Below are 25,611 nucleotides of genomic sequence, written 5' to 3'. Positions count from 1 at the left end.
AAAGGGGAGGTGGAATGGGGTGAATTATATCATATGAAGAGGTGAAAAAAAAACCTATTACAATAGAGGGAAAGAAAGGAGGGGTGAACATTGTTTCAACCCTACTCTCATTAGATTTGATTCAAAGAGGGAATAACATATACATTCATTGGGATAAAGAAACTTAGTTCATTCTTTAGGGAAGTAAAAAGGGAAGGGAAGGCGGGGAACTGATAGAAGGAAGAACAAAAGCAAGGGAGAAAAGGGTAAAGAAAAGGGAGGGGGTGATAAGAAGGGAGGGCAGATTGGGGGAGGCAGGGGTAAGAAGCAAAATGTCGTGAGGAGGAATAGGGTGAAAGAAGGGGGAAAAAGTACAAAGGGGGTAAATAGAATGGAGGGGAATAGACAGTAATAATAACTGTGAATGTGAATGGGATGAACTCTGCTATAAAATGGAAGTGAATTGCAGAGTGGATTAAAAACCAGAATCCTACAATATGCTTTTTATAAGAAACACATTTGAAGCAGAGAGATGTACAAAGAGTAAAGGTAAAAGGCTGGAGCAGAATATATTATGCTTCAGCTAAAGTAAAAAAAGCAGGGGTAGCAATCCTTATCTCAGACAAAGCACAGGCAAAAATAGATCTCATTAAAAGAGATAAGGAAAGGGGCAGCTAGGTGGCGCAGTGGATAAAGCACCGGTCCTGGATTCAGGAGTACCTGAGTTCAAATCCAGCCTTAGACACTTAACACTTACTAGCAGACCCTGGGCTACTCACTTAACCCCAATTGCCTTACTAAAAAAAAAAAAAAAGAGAGAGATAAGGAAGGAAACTACACCTTGCTAAAAGGTACTATAGATAATAAAGTAATATCAATATTAAATATGTATCTGCCAAGTGGTATAGCATCCAAATTCTTAGAGGAGAAGTTAAATGAGTTACAAGAGGAATTACACTAGTGGGGGATCTGAATCTCCCCCTCTCAGAATTAGATAAATCTAGCCAAAAAATAAATAAGAAAGAAGTGAAAGAGGTGAATAGATTACTAGAAAAGTTAGACATGATAGATGTCTGGAGAAAATTGAATGGGGATAGAAAGGAATATACCTTTTCTCAAAAGTACATGGCACATTTTCAAAAATTGACCATGTATTAGGGCACAAAAACATCATAGTCAAATGTAGAAAGGCAGAAATCATAATTGCATCCTTCTCAGATCATGATGCAATAAAAATTACATGTAAGAAAGAGCCATGGAAAAGTAGAATGAAAATCAGTTGGAAACTAAATAATTTCATCCTAAAGAATGAATGGGTCAAACAAAAAATCATAGAAACAATCAATAACTATATCCAAGAGAATGACAATAATGAGACAACATACCAAAATCTACGGGATGCAGCCAAAGCAGTGCTTAGGGGAAAATTTATAGCTCTAAATGCTTACATGAATAAAAAAGAGAAAGAGGAGATTAATTAATTGGGCATGCAACTTAAAAAGCTAGAAAAAGAACAAATTAGAAATCCCCAATTAGGTACTAAACTAGAGATCCTGAAAATTAAAGGAGAAATTAATAAGTTTAAAAGCAAGAAATCTATAGAATTAATCAAAACTAAAAGCTGGTTTTATGAAAAAAAAACCCAATAAAAATATTGGTTAATTTGATTAAAAAAAAGAAAGAAGAAAACGAAATTACCAGTATCAAAAATGAAAAGGGTGATGTTACCACCAATGAAGTAGAAATTAAATCAATAATTAGGAATTATTTTGCCCAACTGTATGCCAATAAATCTGACGATCTAAATGAAATGAAATGGATGAATATTTATAAAAATACAAACTGCCCAGGTTAACTGAAGAGGAAATAAAATCCTTAAATAAACCCATATTAGAAAAAGAAATAGAACAAGCCATTAATGAACTCCCTAAGAAAAAATCCCCAGGGCCAGATGGGTTTACAGTTGAATTTTACCAAACATTTAAAGAACAATTAATTTCAATGTTATACAAATTATTTGGAAAAATAGGTGAAGGAGTTCTACCAAATTTGTTTTATGACACAAATATGGTGGTGATACCAAAACCAGGGAAAGCAAAAAACAGAGAGAGAAAATTATAGACCAATTTCCCTAATGAATATTGATGCTAAAATCTTAAATAAGATATTAGCAAGGAGATTACAGCATGTGATCACCAGGATAATACACTAGGACCAGGTGGGATTTTATACCAGGAATGCAGGGCTGGCTCAACATTAGGAATACTATTAACATAATCAACCACATCAATAAGAAAACTAACCAAAATCATATGATTATCTCAATAGATGGAGAGAAAGCTTTTGACAAAATACAGCACCCATTCCTAATAAAAACACTAGAGGGGCAGCTAGGTGGCACAATGGATAGAGCACCAGCCCTGGAGTCAGGAGTACCTGAGTTCAAATCTGGCCTCAGACACTTAACAGTTAGTAGCCGTGTGACCCTGGGCAAGTCACTTAACCCCAATTGCCTCACTAAAGAAACAACAACAAAAAACAAACAAAGAAACAAACAAAAAACTAGACAGTTTAGGAATAGGGGGAGCTTTCCTTAAAATAATAAACAGTATCTACCTAAAACCATCAGCAAGCATTATATGCAATGGAGATAAATTAGAGGCCTTCCCAATAAGATCAGGGGTGAAACAGGGATGTCCATTATCACCCCTATTGTTTAATATTGTACTAGAAGTGTTAGCTTTAGCAATCAGAGAAGAAAAATGAATTAAAAGAATTAGAATAGGCAAGGAGGAAACAAAACTATCACTCTTTGCAGATGATATGATGGTATACTTAAAGAATCCTAGAGAATCAACTCAAAAATTACTTGAAACAATTAACAACTTTAGCAAAGAAGCAGAATATAAAATAAATCCACATAAATCATCAGCGTTTCTATATATGACCAACAAAGTCCAGCAGCAAGAGATAGAAAGAGAAATTCCATTTAAAGTAACGGTAGATAATATAAAATACTTGGGAGTCGACTTGCCAAGACAAACCCAGGAACTCTATGAACACAACTATCAAACACTTCACACAAATCAAATCAGATCTAAATAATTGGAAAGGTATCAATGGCTCATGGATAGGCAGAGCTAATATAGTAAAAATGACAATACTACCTAAATTGATTTACTTATTCAGTGCCGTACCAATCAGACTACCTAAAAATTATTTTATACAGCTAGAAAAAATAAGAACAAAATTCATCTGGAAAAACAAAAAATCAAGAATATCCAGGGAAATAATGAAAAAAAATTCACAGGAAGGTGGGTTAGCGGTACCAAACCTGGAGCTTTACTATAAAGCGGCAGTCATCAAAACTATCTGATACTTGCTAAGAAATAGAGTGGAGGATCAATGGAATAGGCTAGGCACAGGAAACATAGTAGTAAATGACACTAGTAATGTAGTGTTTGATAAACCCAAAGACTCCAGCTTCTGGGATAGGAACTCAGTATTTGACAAAAACTGCTGGGAAAACTGGAAGATAGTTTGGCAGAAATTAGGCATAGACCAACATCTTGCACCTTATACTAAAATAAGGTCAAAATGGATACATGATTTAGACATAAGAGGTGATACCATAGGTAAATTAGGAGAGAAAGGAATAGTCTACCTTTCAGATCTTTGGAAAGAAAAACAGTTTATGACCAAACAAGAGATAGAGTATGTTATAAAATGCAAAATGGATGATTTTGATTACATTAAATTAAAAAATTTTTGTACAAACAGAAGCAATGCATCCAAAATTAGAAGGGAGGCAGAAAGCTGGGAAACAATTTTTATGGCCAGTACTTCTGATAAAGGCCTCATTTCTAAAATATATAGGGAACTAAATCAAATTCATAAGGATCCTAGTCATTCCCCAATTGAGAAATGGTCAAAGGATATGAACAGGCAGTTTTCTGATGAAGAAACCAAAGCTATCTATTCCCATATGAAAAAATACTCTAAATCTCTAATGATTAGAGAGATGCAAATTAAAACAACTCTGAGGTACCACCTGACACCTATCAGAGTGGCTAAAATGACAAAAAAGGAAAATAATAAATGTTGGAGAAGCTGTGGGAAAATTGGAACACTAATGCATTGTTGGTGGAGCTGTGACCTGATCCAACCATTCTGGAGAGCAATTTGGAATTATTCCCAAAGGGCTATAAAGCTGTGCATACCCTTTGACCCAGCAATACCACTTTTGCGTCTTTTTCCCAAAGAGATCATGGAAAGGGGAGAGGGACCCACATGTACAAAAATATTTATAGCTGCTCTTTACTTGGTGGCAAGGAATTAGAAGTTGAGGGGATACCCATCAATTGGGGAATGGCTGGACAAGTTGTGGTATATGAATGTAATGGAATACTGTTGTGCTGTAAGAAATGATGAGCAGGAGGAGTTCAGAGAAACCTGGAGGGTCTTGCGTGGGCTGATGATGAGTGAGATGAGCAGAACCAGAAGAACATTATACACTGTGTCATCAACATTGTGTGTTAATCTACTGTGATGGACTATATTCTTCTCACTAATGCAATGATACAGAAGAGTTCCAGGGGACTCATGATAGAAGAGGATCTCCAAATCCAGGAAAAAAAAAAAAAAGAACTGTGTAGTATAGCTGAATGAACCATACTATTTCTTGTGTTTTTGGTCCTGTTGTTTTTTTCTTTTGAGGTTTTTCGTCATTGCTCTGATTTTTCTCTTATAACATGACTAATGCAGAAATATGTTTAATGTTATTGTGTGTGTGTGTGTGTGTGTGTGTGTGTGTGTGTGTGTGTATATATATATAAACCTATATCAGATTACCTGCTGTCTAGGGGAGGGGGGAGGGAGGGAGAAAAATCTGAAATTGGAAAGCTTGTATAAACAAAAGTTGAGAACTATCTTTACATGTAACGGGAAAAAAATAAAATACTTCATAAAAAAAAAAAGACTTTTCTGGTAGTATGGGCAGCTAGGTGGCTCAGTCAATAAAGCACTGGCCCTGGAGTCAGGAGGACCTGAGTTCAAATCCGGTCTCAGACACTTGACAACTTACTAGCTGTGTGATCCTGGGCAAGTTACTTAACCTCAATTGCCTCACCAAAAAAAAAAAAAGACTCTGCTGGTAGATGTTTTGGAGTCTTTCTCTTTTGGATTTGTATCTTGAGTATTGCTGTCACCAAATAACTATTTAGGATAGTATTCTTTTTTTATTTCTTATTCTTCTAGCATACTCCCTAACTTTGGACTTCGCATTACAGTCAGGCAATTCTGGAGGGGATATTTGAGCTGGTACTCTTGCTGCTTTTTTGAACTATTAAATGTTGAGTTATTCCAGGATCTCAGGGATAGCTCATGCTGGGGATCTATAAGCTTTCATTCTCACCTTTAAAGTGGTCTGATTTAGGGCAAAGTCTAACTTCTGCTCTTCTGGTATGAGCTTTGCAAGTTTCTAACCGCGCTTTGCTCTGAGCAATACGCCTGCGAACTTTCCCTGGCTCTGCTAATTCAGAGTGACAGAATTCAGGACTTTCCTTTTGTCTAGGATTCCTGCACTACTTATTCTTCTGCATGCTTTTGCTTGGAATGGAAGCTGGTACTAAGACTCTACTCTTCTTCTGGGGTCAGAACTGCACAATTGTTGCTTCCTTATGAAGTTATTACTTAACCTTTGTTCCTCCTCGCCCTGGAACACCATTCCTTAGGCACAGGTCTTATCCTTAGTCAGCCCTAGATCTATGACTTGGAACTGGGTAATGAGCAGCAGAGTAGCCACTTGGCATCTTTTCCTGCACCCTGTACAAGGTTGGATACCCCCTCTTTGCTGGATTTGTAATTTCTTACCCTCCCTGGTACACGGTTCCTTGCACTGGGATGCTCCACATGGTCTTTCCTGGCTAGACAGACACTCCCCTTGGCTTACCTCTGTAACCTTACCCCCATGGCATTCTGTAGACTTCTCTTTGTGTCTCTCTTTGCCAGACCTGGGCTTGAAAAATGATTCACTGTGATTTTTTTCCCTTGGAATTTCTGATCAGGACTGATCTGGTACATTTTTGAAATCTACTTGGAGGCTTGAGTTTGTTTTTATTTTGTTTTATTTTTGGTGTAAGAGGGAGAGCTTTGCTGTTGATCTTCCTACTACTCCACCATCTTGACTGCACAGAATCAGTTTTTTGGGGGAGGGGGGAATGACACAAAAGAAAGTCATTCAGGTGAGAAGGAAGCCAAATATCAAAGGGAAGCCAGACATGTTCCTGTTCCTAATTAATTTGGGTTTGAGGGTATAAGAAGAAGAGTGGTCTTTGGTCTTTTCACCTGCTGGGAAAGGGTGGCATGTGGGAGTATGGGATGAGGTAAAATAAAGTAGTTTGGGTAGGGAATGGGAAGCACATCTAGTCTTAAAAATATGGAAGAAGCAAAATTCTGTTTATGTGCAGGTGACTGTAGGGAATGACAGGGGCTTCATAACAGCCTTCATCAGGGAGAGTGGGCAGTTTGGGAAACCCCCTCCCCTTTTCTGAGCAAGGGCCATGATTCCTAGGACCATACGCCACCCATGATAGGTGGTATCCAGCATCCAGGGAGGATGAGAGGGACATAGTTCCAGTAGTAGGATGACTAAGTGGTGAATATAAGAGCATGGATCAGAACCAGGTCCCATAACTCTGGAAACAGAGTAACTTCCCCCCTACCCTGCCTCCCTTCTCTGTGAATTAATATTTCTGGAAATAAGACTAATGGGTAGAAGCCCCTCAAAAATTTTTTTTGACAGAGAGAAGTGGGTGAGACTTGTCATTGAACTAAAATTTGAATGAGGTGGAGTTTTTGTCTTCTAGAAACCATCTTACATGAGGCACATAGAATGAATAAAGGATGTATAAATGTATAGAATTTCTTTACCTTCTCATTTTCTCCAACAGTTGTTGTTATGTTAGCCACAGCTATATTCATAGTGGTCTTTTTTTGCAAATATTAGTACAAGATGTGTGAAATTAAGTTGTGTTTTTTGGTTTGTTTGTTAGTTTTTGCGGGGCAATGAGGGTTAAGTGATTTGCCCAGAGTCACACAGCTAGCTAGTAAGTGTCAAGTGTCTGAGGCTGGATTTGAACTCAAGTCCTCCTGAATCCAGGGTCAGTTCTTTATCCACTGCACCACCTAGTTGCCCCCATTAAGTTTTTAATGAACAGTAAAACTACCTGTCAATTCTTTTATTAGCTCCCCAAAGAGAACTTGTAACCTACCTTCCATTAATATTTTTAAGCAGGGGCAGCTAGGTGGTGCAGTGGATAAAGCACCAGCCCTGGATTCAGGAGGACCTGAGTTCAAATTCAGATTTAGACACTTGACACTTACTAGCCATGTGACCCTGGGCAAGTCACTTAACCCTCATTGCCCCACCCCCCCAAATAAATAAATAAAATAAATTTTAAGCAATTGCTTTTGCTTTTATATCACAGTCATTTCTCAGCATACCTTCTCCATCACTCTCCCTGAATTTGTAAGAGAGGAAAACTAACTAACACAATTAATGTGGTTGAACACATATGATCACATTCTACACACAGTCTTTTACTTTTATATCTTATGTTGTCCAGTTGTTTTCAGTCACGAGTTGTTCTTAGCAAAGATACTGGTATGGTTTGCCATCTTCTTCTCCAGCTCATTTTACAGATGAGGAACTAAGGCAAACAGGGTTAAGAGATGTGCCCAGGTTCACATAGTTAGTAAGTTTCTGAGGCTGGATTTGAATTCATGAAGATGCATCTTCCTGATTTCAAGGCCAGTATTCTGTCCACTGTATCCCCTAGCGGCCCCCAAAAATCATATTAATAATTTAAATCAAAGCCATGTGATCATTTCAACAGATGTTGAAAAAGCTTTTGACAAAATTCAGTACCTGGTTTTGTTAAAAAGTCTAGAAGCATAGAAATAAAATGGATCTTTCCTTAATATCATCAATATTCCATCCAAAGCTAAAAGCAGACATTATATGTAGTACAGAATAAAACTAGAGGTAAAGCAAGGATGCCCATTATCGCAGGATATAAATTAAATTCACATCAATCATCAGCATTCCTGTGTGTCACCCATAAAACACAGCATGAAGAACTAAAAAGGTAAATTCCATTAAAAAAAACAAGAGAAGCTAATAAATATTTGAGATGCATCCAAGAATTATGTGAATTCATCTGCAGAATATTCTTTGGAAAAATACAGACCTAAATAATTAGAGAAACAATTAATTGCTTATGAGTGGGTGGAGACAATATAATAAAAATGATAATACTAAATTAATTTACTTATTCAGAGCTGTATCAAACTCCTAAGGGAGCATTTCATAGACCTAGAAAAAATAATGAAATTCTTATGAAAGAAAAAATGGTCAAGAATGTCAAGGGTAATAGTGAAAAAAGGAAGAAAATGGAAGGTCTGACAGTACCAGACCTCAAACTGTACTACAAAAGTAATCATCATTAAAATGATTTGATACTGGTTAAAAAAGAGAGAAGTTGATTTAGTTGAACAGATTAGAATATATAATTTGTAGAAGCAAACAAACACATTAACATGATATTTATAAGCTGAAAGGCCCCAGTTGCTAGGTAAAGGACTCATTATTTGACAAATATTACTGGGAAAACTGGTAAGCAGTCTGGCAGATATTAAGTTTCAGACCAACACCTTGTATCATATACCAAGATAAACTCCAATCAGTACTTTCTCTCTTATGTTCCTCTTCAGGGAATTCAGTTTCTTATAGAAAATGACCTGCTGCAGAGTACCCCAGAAGACATAGCCCAGTTCCTTTATAAAGGAGAAGGACTAAATAAAACTGTAATTGGGGACTATCTCGGTGAAAGGTGAGTGAAAGGAGAAGGAGAAGTCATATTTTTTCAGAATTATTGCATACTTCACTTCAGGTTCTACATAGTATACATTCTGTCATGGATTCTGGGGCAGATATTGCTTCTCTGTTAAGAGTTATTCTTGCTCTCTTTTGGCGTTTAAAAAAATTAATTACCCATAGATCAATCTGTTAAATCTGATGACTCTTAGACTCTCCTTCCAGCTATGTACCAGTACTATGAGTGACCTGAGCAGATTATTTTTTTCTTCCTTGTCCTTAGGTGAATAAGGGAAACTGGGGATGGCCTAATGGGTGTCCTGAAATTTAGGCAGAATACCATTAGTGCCCTTTAGAATCTTCTACTGAGGAGGCTTCAGTAAGGCAAATGTTGGTGTTCTTTTCTAAGTCTTGGAAAGCTTTGCAATCCTGTTTGTTCATTTGCCTAGAAATAGGAATTTGTGGTGACCATCACCAAGATTTTTAGCCACTATGCCCTTTTGAAGATTAAAATAAGAGAGGGTAGTTATTATTAGTTTTTAAAAAGAAGAATCAACTGGCCAGATTTATATTCTTTCCCCTACTCCCCACCCATTCCCTTTTGGATTCTGTTTACTTTCTCAACCTTCCATTAATGTTGATGAATGTTAGGATGGGACCTCAAATCCCTTTTGAAGATGGTTAGAACAGACTTTTTCATGAACACAAGAAAGTAGGCTTAAAAAATAACCCCCTAAAAATGTAGTCTGAATGTTTCTAGCTTTTTATTTAAAATGCTTGAATAAGCTAAATATGTTTTTATGAGGCGCATAGTGCAAGCCCTATGTAATATGCTCTCAGTCCTGCCCCACAGGCTATTTCATGGTAATCTTATTACATTTGTGGAACTCTATAAATTAAATTAATTGTATATAACAGATGCATTCCTATTTTAAAAGTGGCATTTTTATTATATGTAATCTCACAGTCCCAAGACTATTTACTATTACCAAGACTATTTACTAAAGTAAAACTAAGCAAAAATAAGTCTTCAGTCTAAAAACTCTTTTAGGTCTAAAGGATTACTGGGACCTTTTCTTGAACTGCTAGCTTACTTAGTAGCTGCCTGAAATCCTGTAAAAATTTTGTAGCTTCAGGGTAATATCATTCAAAACACAGAATTTCACTAATGTCAGTGACATAAGTATATCATTCCTGCTGAGAAGACCAACCCCTGCTACTTTTTCCCCCTATGGAGCTTCCTGGAACCCTTCTTGTAGATGGTTATAATGAGGGAGCCACCTCTAAAATCATTAGCACAAAATGAATAAGTGCCCAGTAATCCTTTGGAAAACTGAATGAAAATCCAAAGGAAATATTTTCAGAACCAGTATGTGTGGCTGTGGTTTGGATGCACCTGTGAAGGCAGAAAGGGAGAATGAAAGTAAAGAACTCTGCTATTTTAGCTAGAGGAAGGGATGATAAGAGGTGAAGTTGATGTTTTTACTGTCATCACTCCTATTAAATCTTCTAGCTCTTAGTTGCTAATTCGAAGAGGTACAGGCTGTGAGCTGCTCTGTGTTCCAGCCTTATATACCTAATGTGTCTTAAAACAAAATCTTTATTAGCTGAGATAGAGGAGGGAATAAATACCCAGAATACCCTTATTTTGGTGCATTTCTGGTAGGTCCAAGTGAAATAGGTAGCCTTTTGAGGTAGCTGATTTGAGATGAATCTCACTAAAAGACTACTGATTTTTCTGGAAATGCTTTATATTTAAGCTTTCTTTGCAAAGTTCATCTCTCCCTTCCCTATTCATTCTCTTTTTCATCAGTTTTTAAGATGTCTCCAAAGCTTTGCATTGTAAGGATTTTTCTTCTAGTTAGTCTTGTGAACATTCTTGGAGAGAGGCAATAAGGAAACCTGAAAAGGTGAGGGCTGGTATCTCCAACTTTTTGCAAAACTAAACTCCTAAGAGTTGACCTCTTACCTGACTGTTTCGTCTTCCTTTTGAGCCTAAGATTCAAAGAGCAGGAATTCTCAGCTACAAGATAGAACTGGGTACATAAGTGCACTTAGGAATACTAGTTGTACTCTTCATTTCTCTGGAGTTCCTGAGTAACAAATATGAATCTGACTTTTGTATTGTGAGTTCAATTTATAGAGCCATATGAATCCCTAATGCAATAGCTAAAACTTGGTTTTGGCCGCATTTCCTATAATATTTCCTGCAAGGACTCTGTTACTCTTGGATCAATCATAGGGCCAAGCTTTCTAGGTCTCTGATAGAGAGATTTCCTTACATTCCCCTCTTAGAGAACAACTTCTGAGAGGACTCCCTTGAGGCAGTGTCTGTTATATACAAGTTGGACAGAGCCCCTAAACAACAACTCTAAAACCAACATGAAACAAAAGTGAAACCCTATGCAGTGTTACACTAATTATACCAACAGGAATAGAGTCATCAAGATTTCTTTGTGAGACATGTAGGAGAGTCTTACTTAAGTAATGTTAATAGAAAACTCTAGGTACATTTCCCTAACCCCATATAAAAATGTTTTAACACTTTTAAGGCACTTTATTGTTATTCTATGAGAGTGCAATCATTAATTTTGTACCTTAACATGTGGAGTGTTTATATAAAAATATCTTGAGTGTACTCTAATTAGCAAGCACTCTATTTTAAACTCTTTATGCCTTATCTAGTATTCTAGTGAATATAAGTTACATGGTTTTCTGCTGTTAAACTATTTGAACCTGAATTTTATAGCTTGTATCTCTCCATATTGCACCAGACACTGTGTAGCCTTTAATTAAGGCCAATTCCAACTTTGGTGTAGAAGTTGATCTGCAGCATTTTACTTCTGTGATGTGTCTGCAACTTGCCCTAATTGCTCTGAGCCTAAATGTAAGGCGCCGTCTTTGGCCTCAGGCAACAGTGTTAGGTTGCAAATCTAGTTGAGTCACCTGGTTTCTGTTTTACTCACTTATATTTTGTCACATTTATATAATTTTATAATTATGCCTCCATCTTGTTAAAAAATTAATTAACTTTAAGATGTTGTTTCTCTTATAGAGGCTGATTCACTTCAGAAAACTTTCCTGCCAACTAGGGTTTGGGAGTATTTGGGCATAGGCAATTCTTCAAGGTGTTGTGATTTGTACCATATGATCTAAGTTCAGTTATTTTAAAGGGAAATTAACATTAAAAACCATGATGTACAGTAAAGAAAAACTTTTGAAAAATATATGTGAAGGTTCTGCCTGGTGAATAGAAGCTGTTTTCATTTCTTTCCTGCTTTTAGACACGTAGGAAGTATATTTTCAAAGAAAAGAAAAAGGTGAAGTCTCAGAACTACTTTCTCATCATAGGCTTTCTTTCCTAGAGATGAATTTAATATTAAAGTTCTTCAAGCTTTTGTTGAACTCCATGAGTTTGCTGATCTCAACCTTGTACAAGCTTTAAGGTAAATATGTTATTTTATCTTTAAATTATTCTAAATGCAATATTATAAATTTTCTTTTTAGGGTTTCACCTTATCTTCAGTTTTTGAAGAGAAACGTGGAGATTAGTAGTGGAAAAAAATCTTTATTTTGTTTTTTGGTTATTTATTTTACACGGGGGGTAATACTATTTTTAGGAAATATGTATGGTAACTAGGTAACAACAGATATGATGAACACACTAGTGTTCTGCTGATGTATTATTCTGCACTATCTCAGTACACCTTCCCTATGTAAATAGTTTGTTTCCAGGTAGTAAGTTACATTTTGTGAGAATCTTGCTCCATATTGACCAAAATTGTGATCTGTGCTAAAAGGGAAATCACCCAAGATCCCTATCCTCTTTGTTTTTGATAATGCAGATGCTAACGTGCATTCAACCTCTACTGATAGTGTGACTAGATTCATTTTGGAGATTAAAATATCTCCATCACCCTGTTTCTGACCCCTCTCCTCTAGTATCAGTCACCTCAGTCATGAAACTTTGATTTTGATAAAATTTTGAAATTAAAATGATCATGATACCTCTTGTGCATAAGTTACATTGCTCCCTATTTCTTTCTCTCATGAATCAGTGCTAGTGGCATCAATAGTCAGAAAGAACGATCTTTTTGAGATCCTCATAGTTGGCGTTACTCTTTCCTTGTGTCTGATTGGAAGAATGTTTGTATTTTTCTTCTACAGTCTCAGCAATGCAGTCATGTGCTGATTGGATTGAGTAATGATGTTTACAGGGAAGAGTGCTGGCTCTAGAGTTAGAGGACCCGGGTTCAAATACCTCTGATGCTTCCTACTTGTGTAAATGTGAGCAAGTCTCAAGGCATGTTTGTATGTATATTTTTCTAAAATTTTCAACAGGATCATCTACTACTTTGTGGGGTTTTTTTCAGGCAGTTTCTGTGGAGTTTCAGACTTCCAGGGGAGGCTCAAAAAATTGATCGCATGATGGAAGCTTTTGCTTCACGCTACTGTCTCTGCAACCCCGGAGTCTTCCAATCTACAGGTGAGTGATAGTGTTTTTTAGATCTTCCTCTCAGTTCCTTTGTTAACATTAATATAACACAACCTAGAAGAGATTGAGCTAAATTCAGTTCAACATTACTTCCTGTATCCTGCGGCTCATTACTGAAGCTCAGTACTTCATGTTCAGTCTTGAGGGTTTCTCCCACAAATATTTCTTGGGCTTGTGTCTTCACCAAGAGTTTCCCCTGAGAATATCAGCATTAGCTTTTGTCTAGATTGCCACACAAATACAAAGGGAAAGGACCCTTGGCTTCCATGCAGACACTCAGACTGAGAAAACATCAATTAAAGAATTTTTTTTCATTCAACAGAAAATTCAAAACACTTGTACTTAGGCCCATTAGCAGTAAAACTGATTTCCTTTTCCTATGTGGCATTTTTTTAAATTCAAGAGATATAGTTTCTGGGTAATTTAATCATTTTATTAATAATGCCAACATTTTAATAAAACGATGGTCATTTGGTTATCTCTCTTAGATCAAAAACCCGTTATGGCAGTAGGCTTACAGCTTATATGCCCTTGTAAGAGCATGTGTTCCTTAGGGTGGCAGTCAACACTGATTGGTTAACAATTAATGAGAGAATGAATATTACAGTGAGAGGGTGGGCATTATGAGAGTCTGGGGGTACATGACTTGGGTCAACCAAATTTTTCTCAAAAATGATCTGTTTCCATATCACCTGACTGTGGGAGGATCCACAGTTTCTCAGACCTGTCTGAGCAAACACACTAAGCAGGAAGGCAACCATTAGCCTAAACTTAGAATTTCTTTTACTGTCTGATTAGATCATGGCCTGGATAAATCTCTGCTTAAGATTTCCCACACTTGTTGATTTCTGGATGAAGAAGTAGGAGAGGAGAAAAACCTTGGTTCTGATTCAGTAATTAGTCATTAAATACAAGAGAGAAATAATAATTTTTTCACACCTATTGATCAGCCTCTGCCCTCTATGGAAGAAAAATTCATCACTCTGCTCCTTTTATTTAACACAAGCCTGTCCAAGCAGGAGGAAGGGAGAAGGAGGAGAAGGAAAGGGAGAGGGAGAGGGAGAGAGACAGAGAGACAGAAAATTCCAAAAGGTGGAGTCCCATCTTCTTCATTAGAATTCAAGTAACTTGTAGTGAGGAAAAACCAAGTTTAAATCCTGCCTCAGACACTTAATAGAGTATCTTGAGCAAATCACTTACTCTTTTTCAGCCTCAGTTTCTTCATCTGTAAAATGAAGATAACAATAACACCTACTTCCTAGGGTGGTTTTGAGGATCAAATGAAATAATATATGTAGTACACATTGGAAATTTTTAATGTGCTACTTAAGGGCTAATTATTATTATTAATGTTATTATTATTTATATTTATAAGCTGTAGTAATTAGAAATGAGGTAGAATTTCAGAGTTAAGATTAAAGTGGGTTACAAAGTTCAATTTTGGTTTATCAAACAGAACTACAGAAATGTTAATGTTGGAAGGTAGAGTTGGAGATGATCTGTCTGCTTTGAACTCTTCAGTATTATAGTCAAGGGTAGAGAAGTAGTAACTTTTATTAGGTGCATTAATAAAAAGAAGCTTCTGTTCTTCATTTGGCCATCCTTCCATTTTCAGGATTGCTTCCTAAACTTTGACTGTTTTCCTTTAGGGACAGCTAGGTGGCGCAGTGAACAGAGCACTGGCCCTGAAGTTGGGAGGATCTGACTTCAAATGTCATCTCAGATACTTACTAGCTATGTGAACCTGGGCAAGTCACTTAACCCCAATTCCCTTAAACATCTAGGTCCATCTTCAGTTGTCCTGATAATATATCTTGCCATTGTTCCCAGATGGCTCCAGAAGAGAGAGTGAGGCTGGTGACTTTTCATAGCCCTCCATCACTTAAATCCAATTAAGCGCAAGTCATGACATCTGTCATGCTCCTCTTCAAGAATGAAGAACAACCAACAAAATTTTCCTTCAGAAACTAGTTAGGCCTTGGATAAGGATCACAAAAGCATTTGAGAATAACACTTTTCCCCCTCAGAATCTGATTAAGTACTGATTCAGTTAGAAACAAATAACCTTTGGACCAAGATACTAGCCCAATATTATTTTACATTCCCTCCTTTTTGTACTGAACACAAACTTAGCTTAAGTATAATCTATGTTAATTAATTCTAGGATCGCTTTTTTGTACCTGCTCTTTTTGCTTTTTAGGCTTCATGTAATCAGGAGCAAGATGCATTTTTCTGGTTGGTTCATCATAAATACTGAGTTCTTTACATTTTACTTCACTACAGAGAATGCTGCAAGGCACTTTGATGAAGAGCCTAGCTGTTCCATGTGCTATAATAGTATGCCAGTGAGCCAGGGAGTCTGAAGATTACCTATTCTATACCAAATACCTGCTGTTATTCCAGAAGCACTTACGAATCATCTACACTCTCTTGGGGACTTAGTCTAACACACATCTTGGAGCACCACCCAGCCCCACATGTATACTCCTGAGGATTTCTGAGTAAAGGTTCAGACTCTCTTAATCAGGCCATAGTCATGGACAGTGCATTGTGAATGGCTGCATTTGCAACCTGAACCCCTCCAGAGGTAACTTCTTAGGCCTGAAGTGAACGCTCCCACCTTTTGCCAAGCACCTATAACATTCTCCTGACTTATAGTACTAATTTGGGTGGAATTTCCTTACAATACTTGGTGTTGCTAGTGAGTTAAGCAACTCCTCCCCCACTGGGACAGTACTGTTGTGGTTGAGTACCCTCTATCCCTCTTCCCACACAAATATGTTGGAGCAATTACTTAGGGTTGCTGGAGAGTCAATGCGCCCATACTTAGGGTAAGTCCCATCTTCCCAAGGGATCTATACAGAATCACTAGAATTGAGAGTTGGAAGGAACCTCAGCAGCCATGTAATCCAAACAGTACACAAAAGGAAATGTATACAGTTGCTCCAGGTGCTCATAGCACTGAGCTGGGGTTGCATCACCCTCCCCCCCCACACACACCCCCAAGCAAGTCAAGAACCTGAGGTCACTAGAGAGTCAACTCCAGTTCTGCATATCTGAAAAGCTGCTAGTCACATGACTATTAAAGGACAAAGTTTGGGTTTGCCCCTGCTTAGCGTGGTTTTATGCCTTGTTGCTCCTAGTTTCTGGTCCCTACAGCTATCCACTTGAGCTAGGTTCTTGGCCTTGGTTCAGGAACTCCTTGCCAGCCTACTATTGCCTCCATCCACTACCATCCCTGGGGCCATATGGTTCTCTGGATGAGCCCCATGATTGCATTGGCCTCTCTCCAAGGAACTGAGTTCATGTCTATGTGTCTTCCCCCTCTTTCCTTTCAATAGTCCATTTAAGTGCTTGTGTAATCTCCTTTTAAAGTCTAGGTTCTGTGTGTGAAAATAAAGGCCTTATTAGTGGGACAGTGAGAACTTTACACCAAATCTAAGGACTTTGTACCTTATCCAGAAGTCACAAGAGGAAGGAAAAATTAGGGGCAGCTAGGTGGTACAGTGTATAAAGCACCAGCCCTGGATTCAGGAGGACCTGAGTTCAAATACGACTGAAACACTTTACACTTGCTGTGTGACCCTGGGCAAATCACTTAACATTCATTGCCCCTCCAGGAAAAAAAAAAAAGAGGAAAGAAAATTCACCATGCCTCTGGCTTGTCTTCTACACATTATGCTATATACATATAAGCTACCCCTGAATATATTCCACCTATCTAAAATGATACATCATTGAAAGGAAACAGAGAGTTAGGCATACATTGAAAAATTATACTGATTCTAGATCATATTCAGGTTTTAGAGAACCTGGATTTGACCAGAACTTTGGGTACTCTGTGACAATGGTTTCTATAGATTCCTGTTTACTTTTGAGCCAGGCAGAATATAGAACCTCAGCTTTCAATCTTACCTCCCACAAGATAGGACAGGTTTGGCCAGTGTCCAGTCGAATTAGCCCTTCTGAATTGATTTTCCTGTAAGCTCTCTTTAACATTCTAAGACCTGTGCTCTTCTAATGGGCTGGGCCCAGCAAAGAGAAAAAGTCTATAGAATCAACCTGTTTGCAGGTACCGGTCATCATCCAGCCTTGCCGATAAGAATAGGCTTTCTCCTTCAAGCCACAGCTCAGACTTGAAAATGGTTTTATTCTTCTGGGAACCTAACTGCCTAGGTGGATGTGTCAGACCAGCTGCAAACTTTTCCCCAGCCTTCCAGTGTAGCTCTCTGATCTTTCTGGTTTTAATTGGATTTGTTTCAGATACATGCTATGTGTTGTCTTTTGCAATCATCATGCTAAACACCAGCCTCCACAACCACAATGTGAGAGATAAACCAACAGTGGAGCGATTTATATCTATGAACCGAGGCATTAATGAGGGTGGGGATCTCCCTGAGGAATTATTGAGGGTAAGTCGTATTAGAACTGTGACAATGATAGCTTAAAGTCAAGTCCTCTCTGTGTCTCTCATGCCTTTAGTCAAAGTCTTCAACTGTACTGGTTTCCATTGTAATGTAATATGCGATTAGTACAACTGTCCTTAGTTTTCAACTCTTCTGCATTATGTATTCCATTTTCCTAACTGCTAATAAAGAAACCATTTCTTTGATTTTTACTGAATTTACCATTTTCCCCCCTTACAGAATTTATATGAAAGTATTAAAAATGAGCCATTTAAAATTCCGGAAGATGATGGAAATGACTTGACACACACATTTTTTAATCCAGATAGAGAAGGCTGGCTATTGAAATTAGGTTAGTATGAGAATTGGTCATTCTTTTGCATTTCTTTTTGTGTTTAATCATAAATTGCTGCCCCCCCTTTAACCCATTGCTATAGAATAGGAATTACTGCTAATTCAGCCCTGTTAAATGCCCCTAATCTAAAGGCAGTATCTTTTTTTTAAAAATGCAGTTCAGCCAAAATAATGCTCTTGATGGTTGTACTTTCAGAGTGAGTAATCTCGTTTGAATGGTGGCATGTCAGAATTGAGGCATCAGCAGAAAAAGGGCATTTTATTCTCTTAAAGTCTCAATGGCAGAGAAGTAACATACCAGGTTACATTGATCCATCCCAGAAAACTGTTAAGTAATTTTCTATAAAAAATTCCAACTCAGTTTTCTGTAGAAGAAGCAAATGCATTTATCTCCAAATAGTTTTATGTGTGTGTCTTTATTTTCCCATATTATTTGTGACTTTCTCTTGGTTTGGTTTGGCTATGATTTCTTAATGAGTGGTTTAAATGTGCCTTCTTGTTTTCCTTCTGGCCTATGACTATCACCTTTCTGTTCTGTGACTGGCTGTCTCTGCTTATTCTGCATTTAGGAGGTACGTACCAATGGCTTCCTGCTCTTCTTCAGTTGCTCATTTCTGCCTTGATTTTCCTTTCCCCTTTGTTGGCTTGTGGCAAGCTTTACTTTATGGCTGAGTCATTCACTTGATCTGTTCTTCCTGTGGACTTGCTTAGTAGTCCAACCTTGGAGATTCCTGTGCAAGTAGTCATTGGAGGGAACAAACCCAAGCAGTCGGCTTGTCAGTAAAGTAATCCAGGTCTTTTTGTATCATGGAACTGAAAGCCAGACCAATTTCACCACAAGGAAGTAAAGGGCCTTTAGTTTTATTATTTAAAAACATGGTATTACCTCTTAATTAAGATGTTGATTTAATGGTGAGCTCAGTAGTATGAGAGTGATTTTTTGGGCATGTAAAATATTTGTGTCCAAAATAATTTTGTTGATTTTTTTTGACTTATGGGAAGATAAAATGAAGCCATAGTTTAAAAAAAATGTCTAGGTTAGGGGGCAGCTAGGTGGCACAGTAGATAAAGTACCAGCCCTGGATTCAGGAGGACCTGAGTTCAAATCTGGCCTCAGACACTTGACACTTACTAGCTGTGTGACCCTAGGCAAGTCAGTTAATCCTCATTGCCCGCAAAAAAAAAAAAAAAGTCTAGGTTAAACTTTCCTAACATTTTACATAAAATGAAGGTTCGAACTAGAAAATTGCTAAGGTCTCTTCCATTTTTTATTCTAACATATTTGTCACTTCCCAGTCACTTGGTCTCAGCCCCTTTTGTCTGGACTTATGCCTAATTTGTCAGATTGCTCTGATTTGGGGATCGATGGCTCTTTCTTTTTCTTAAAATCTAATATAAGATTGTTGAGACTGAATACAGGTTCTGATACTTCCTTCTCTTCAATATCTATTTGATTTCATGGAAGGATAGGAACCAAAGTGGTTAATAAGCTTTAAATTGCCTCATATTTTAAGACCTTCTGAAAAACCTTTGGTTCGTAAGGAAAGTTGTAAGTTAAAATATTAAGAATTACATTCAGGACCTAATTAAGGAAATGTTAGGATGACATGATCATGTCTAATGACCAATTCGTTTTCTAGTTCCTGTGTTTGTCTTATAACAGTTTTTATAACTTGCTTTGTGGTTGAACTAGGAAAATTAATCTGGAATTTGAAGAACCCCATGCTTTTGTAGGAGGATAGAAAGGCAGTGTGGCTTTGGGAAGGATACTGGCCTGAAGAAAGAAGGCCTGAAGCCTAGATGCCAGCTTCATTGCCAACTAAATGTATAGCCTCAAATCAACCCATTTATATCCGGGAGCATTCTTTTGACTTCTTTCTCATTGACTAGAAAATTGCTGATGTCAAACCCTTCGTAAGGCAGGGTGGGAGAGGATGTTTATTGTGTTATTGTGTTTCTTGACCTGTGGAAGCTGTCACACCAAGGAACCCTACTCTGTCTTTGTATTTAGGAATTTAATATGGTTCCAGAAGATTGGCTTAGTCCTCCAGTACATGGGCGTTAGGTGCTGATAGACAATGCTGTAGGACCAGAATTGAATAGGTGGAGGAGATTGGAATGGATCACATTTGGGATCTACCTAGTGGTTTCAGCCATCCTATATTTCTATCTTGAACATTGCCACAAAATCCTGCCTTTGTAATGCCAACATTCTTTTGGTGGTACATATGGCTGTGAATCATGGGATACATGGACTCAGAATAACCATAAAAGCAAGTGGTCCAAAGGGCAGTGGAAGCCCATATGGTGGCTTTAAGTAGGCTGTAACATCTTGCCAATGATGATTTGTATACAAGAAGTGACATAAAAGGCATTACCAAAGAAATGTGTGATCAGAAAAGGCCGGGGGGGGGGGGGTGGGGCGGGGTTGGTAATGTAGAAAGTCCGGATGTGGCACCAGTATTCACAAAATGATAAAAGAATCAAGAGAAGGTATTGAGCACATTGGGTGACTCTTCAGTGAAGGATTCATGGAAAGATAGACCCAAGTACTGCACAGAATGAGAGGGTGGGATGCAGTGTGTGCCAGTGAAGGCAGCACCTGGACTGCTAAGATCACTGGCCCATTCAGATATTGAAGCAAGTGCCTTTCCCCTCCCACTCTTGCTGTCTGTCCCCGTTTTCATTATCCCAGGGCAGTTCAACAATAACAACAATTATTATGTGAGGGAAAGATCTTTTCTCTCTTAAAGGGACCACAAGGCAGCAAGTTTTCAGTTGAAAGGGATAACTGATAGATTTTTGTCAGTTATTATTTTTAAGCATATGTAACAATGGATATTTTAACATAGGTAGAAGGACATAGTTCTTGCTATCAGAGTTTCCATTACAGGAAGATAAAAATATGGACCCACATAAGGCATTTTGCCAAATGCTTCCAAAGGGATTTGAGAGACTAAAACCAGAAATTTCTCTTTGTAAGCATAGTCAGTTGTGCAGAAAATCACTTTCTTATTTCACAGATGTTACATCAGTTGGCTTCATCTTCATGTCAAAATTAATTTTGAAGCAGGTGCCAAAGGTGGTTTTAAAAAAAATGACTCCTTTTCTAGGTTATGTGAGAAAATTTATGGAGAAATTTTCCTTCTACGTTGTGTTTAGATATTTTAAAATTACTATCAAATGAATAATTTATAGTCAATATGCTTAAGAATTAATTGTGATCAACACATAGATAGGAGGACTTCTGCTTGTCATAAGTGGAGCTAAAAGGAGTCAAGGAAGGGGTGTGGACATGTGACAAGTCATAGTAGAATGGAAAATTCTAAAGAGAAAATTTGGAATTCATTTGTTTTGGTGTTTTGGATGGCGGCTGTTGCTGCTGCTGCTGTTGTTTGAGACTAGTTCTTCCTACCTTGCCCAGGCTAGAAGTGCAGTAGCTCCCTCATGGGTTCAGTTCTATTACTCATTAGCAAGGGCACTTTGACCCTGCCCCCTTTCTGACCTGGGCTGTTTTGCTTCTCCTTGGGCAGCCTAGTAGTCCCTTGCTCCTAGGGGCTCAGACTTAGTGCAGACACCTGACCACCTCAGAACTCCCAAGCTCAAGTGACCCACCAGCCTCAGCCTCCCCAGAAGCAAGAGACTACAGATGTGCACCACAACTCCCAGCCAACTCATTTTGTGTTGTTTTGTTTTGTTTTTGCTGAGGCAGTTGGGGTTAAGTGACTTGCCCAGGGTCACACGGCTAGTAAGTGTTAAGTGTCTGAGGCCAGATTTGAACTCAGGTCCTCCTGAATCCAGGGCCAGTGCTCTGTCCACTGCACCACCTAGCTGCCCCTCGTTTTTTTTTTCAATTGTCTTTTTTCCCCCTCATTTTGTTTTAAGGAGACAAAAGAAGGACATTAGCAAGCAAAGATTCTTTGCTTTCTCTCTGGAGCCAAGGCAAAGATAATGATGACAGTGGTGGTGATGGTGATGATGATAAGAACAATAGTAAAGATAATAAATAGCAGCTAGCATTTTTATAGCAGCTAGCATTTTTATAGCACCTACTACATGCTGGGCACTGTGCTAAGCATCTTAAAATTATTATCTCAGTTGATCTTCACAACAACCCTGGGAGGTAGGTGCTATCATTATCCCCATTTTACAGATGAAGAAACTGAGGTAGACAGCAGTTAAGTGACTTCCCCAGGGTCACACAGCTACTCAGTGTCTGAGGCTACTTTTGAACTCATGTTTTCCTTACCCCACGCCCAGCATTCTATCCACTCTATTCCTCATGCTAACCACCACTGAGATCAGTTCACAAACTACAACTAATTTGGAAGGTTGGGAGCAGGAGCCACAGTGAGAAGTAAACAAATCTGAATTCTCTCTAGGTACCAGAACAGTGACATATGGAGATAGCTTCCCTGAAGTCATAAGGCCCTGGAGTTAATTACCTAGAACTAAACTCATTTGGTTTTCACTTCCTCTCTGCTGATCAGCCGCAGCTTGTTTGCTATGGGCAAATCCTGCCTTCCTCCATCCACCTGTAATTGGAGGGCATGAGAGAGCTCTTCTAAAGCACCACACTTGAGTATCTCTCTCTCTCTTCTGCCTGCTTCCATCTGGGATAAGACAGGCAGGATTTAAAGAGCTTACACTGAGAACACAAAACTTCAAATTTGATGTTATTCCAAAGGCTACAGAATTCAAAACTGTTACTGTCATTTATTCAAGATTTGTATTTGCAAGAGGCTCTGTAATCATTAGTCCTTAATGTGAGGCTAATGGACTATGTCTTACTTATAGCTGAGGAAACAGGCAGAGGAAGAAGGTTGTTTGTCCCAGTTTCATAGCAGGTTGGAGGCCAAGACAGGACTCAGATCACTGACACCTCCGTCTTACTTACAGCATTCTGATGTAGGGTAGTGCCCCGGCATGAAACATGGGCTCATTGAATCAGAGAATTAGATGGTGACTGGCTACTATGGGGTACCCTAGAGCTGATCAATCAAGGAAGTGAAAATAATAGATGATTTTAAGTAAATTGCTTTCTGGTAGCTTGTGAGGCAAGGTAGAAAAGATATAAACTGGGCAATGCACACTTGAGGCAGGCTAGAGGTATAAGTAAAAGCTCTCTTTACCCTTCTATCTCTAGAATTGTTTTGGGCATTGCTGGTTGGTCAGTGATTGTGCAGGATTAATCCAGGTGGAAATGCAGGGAGGATCAGAAATGATTTTTTTCTCATCTAGAACCTTGGACTTTTTCAGACTTCAGACTTTTTTCTATTCATCTCTCTCCCCTTCCCAGATGACTTTTATGGAGTAGAGCACAGTTAAGCCCAACCAGTTCTACCTAGTTTAAGTGTCCTAGCATATGAAAATAAAGTCCCTTATTATGAAGTATACCAACTACAAGCCACCAAATCAGCCTATGAGGTGCAGAGACCAAGAGCAGAGCCAGGCCCAAGTCCTCGTCTGCCTTTCCACTTCTTTGTTGTGCCCTTCCTTTAATTCCCTTTCCTCAGCCAGCAAATCTCTTTCATTCCATCTCCCCTGTCTTTGTTTCAACATTTCAGCACTTGCTTCTGCTTGCTTCTTCACCATGTACTTCACCAACTCAGATTCATACATTAAAGCCATAGTCACCATGCAATGAGCTGTGGCTTAAGCCACTCAAAGGATACTGCCAGTCCAACATATTCCTTCTGCCAAAACATGCATGTGAGAAGCAGTGGGATAAAGAGGCAGGGATGCAAACAGGGAGGTTCACAGGTGTGGAACGTTGCATATATTTTCAGACTTTTTTATGTATTGCTGATTTTTTCCTTTTTCTTTAAAAATGTCTTTTGCTATATGGGATGGCTTTCTTAGGGGGGAGGAATGCTGGGAGAAATTCTGATGATATAAGAATAAAAGTTCTTAAAATTTATTTTAAAAAAAGAAGTGGGGACTAATTTGGCCACATCTGCCTTATAATGGATAAAAGAGACTTAAGGTTTGGGTTTTTTAAAATAAAAAAATCTTGATAAGCAAAATCAACAGATAAATTGTGTCCAATTATCTATATACTAAGATTTAGTTCAATGATTTATTAAGTCTGATAATTCTGCATAAGGGGATAATTATTTTTAAAAATTTACTCAATTTTATTTTCAGGCCCACATTCTCTTCCCCTGCCTTCTCTCCCCCACTCCCACCGAGAATGCAAGAAAAACAAAACCTGTTACAAACATGTATAGTCAAGCAAAACAAATCTGCCATGTCCAAAAAAAAAATCAATCTGCATTTTAAGTTAAAGGGATAATTGTTAGAGAACTATGCCAATTCTGCTTAGAGTATTTTAATAATGGGATAACCACCCCTGATATAACAAAATTAAGACCAATAAATCCAAGATGAGTAGGCAATGGCATCCTTTTACACTTGTTTGTGGGAGAAAATGAAACCAAATCATGAAGATGGATTTTTTCCTGTAAAAGGATAAAAAATGTAAAGGATTACCCACCTCTGTCTCAGACAGGGCAGGCAGGAATGGAAACCACTTCTTCATGAGTCTCCAGCAATGTCAGAGATCTGACTTATGGGGTTTGGGGGGGGACCTTAGTCCCCCAGGCACAAACGTTTCTTTTCAGTGTCTTTCCTGTTGTTAAGACTATTCAGTGCCTCTGCCCACTAAGAGGCAAAGGTGAGATCAGTCTGATAGTATTTCTGAAGGTCAGTAACACTTGTAAAAAAACAAAACAAAACACCTCCAGATTCGATTGAAGTTTCAGCACCAAGTCTGTTTTATAAGCTTATATCCCACTTGCATGGTGGACTGGACTCAGCCAACTCTTTGTTTTTATAGGTGGAAGAGTGAAAACCTGGAAGAGACGGTGGTTCATTTTGACAGATAATTGCCTCTATTACTTTGAATACACAACAGTGAGTATGATTTGAAAGCTATTGAATTCTCTTTCCAACAGTAACAGTAATCCATTCCATCACACTCTATTTTGAATCTGATCCCCAGTAGTGATTTCAGATGAATAAGAAAATACTCTTGTATCTTGTAGGATAAAGAGCCAAGAGGAATTATCCCTTTGGAAAATCTTAGCATAAGAGAAGTAGAAGATCCCAGGAAACCTGTAAGTTCTCTGTTATGGAAATTCTACTTTTAATGAACTAAATAGTAAACCAACAAACTAAATAAACTTCAAAGCAAGCTCTCAACATGTTCAGGTCCTGTGATTTTTGAACATCTCTCTCTCCCTTTGTCTTGTCTTTTTACCCAGAACTGTTTTGAGCTTTATAACCCAAGCCATAAAGGACAGGTCATAAAAGCCTGTAAAACAGAGGCAGATGGCAGAGTGGTAGAAGGCAACCATGTTGTATACAGAATATCTGCTCCAACTCCAGAAGAGAAGGAAGAGTGGATCAAGTCAATCAAGTGAGTAATGGGCTTAAAATTAAAACCACAGTATTTTTAGAAGGTTCGAATTATTCCTCCATCTTCTGATAAGTGTTTTATG

At 38.2% G+C, this 25,611-nt stretch overlaps 1 protein-coding gene across 2 annotated transcripts in view; it reads left to right on the top strand.

Annotated features, from left to right (window-relative positions):
• CYTH3 (cytohesin 3) overlaps positions 1 to 25,611 on the top strand; it is a 142,419-nt gene that overhangs the window by 112,346 nt on the left and 4,462 nt on the right. For both annotated transcript variants that reach the window (XM_043975488.1, XM_043975489.1), the window contains exons 5-12: positions 8,752 to 8,870; positions 12,220 to 12,300; positions 13,228 to 13,340; positions 17,613 to 17,761; positions 17,996 to 18,107; positions 24,948 to 25,024; positions 25,156 to 25,227; positions 25,375 to 25,529. In XM_043975488.1, the coding sequence (XP_043831423.1) occupies positions 8,752 to 8,870; positions 12,220 to 12,300; positions 13,228 to 13,340; positions 17,613 to 17,761; positions 17,996 to 18,107; positions 24,948 to 25,024; positions 25,156 to 25,227; positions 25,375 to 25,529 (878 nt within the window). The remainder of the gene's footprint in view (positions 1 to 8,751; positions 8,871 to 12,219; positions 12,301 to 13,227; positions 13,341 to 17,612; positions 17,762 to 17,995; positions 18,108 to 24,947; positions 25,025 to 25,155; positions 25,228 to 25,374; positions 25,530 to 25,611) is intronic.

This window comes from Dromiciops gliroides, chromosome 1, assembly GCF_019393635.1.
Source record: "Dromiciops gliroides isolate mDroGli1 chromosome 1, mDroGli1.pri, whole genome shotgun sequence".
In the NCBI taxonomy this organism is placed as follows: domain Eukaryota; kingdom Metazoa; phylum Chordata; class Mammalia; order Microbiotheria; family Microbiotheriidae; genus Dromiciops; species Dromiciops gliroides.
This window is presented reverse-complemented; position numbering and strand designations above follow the sequence as displayed.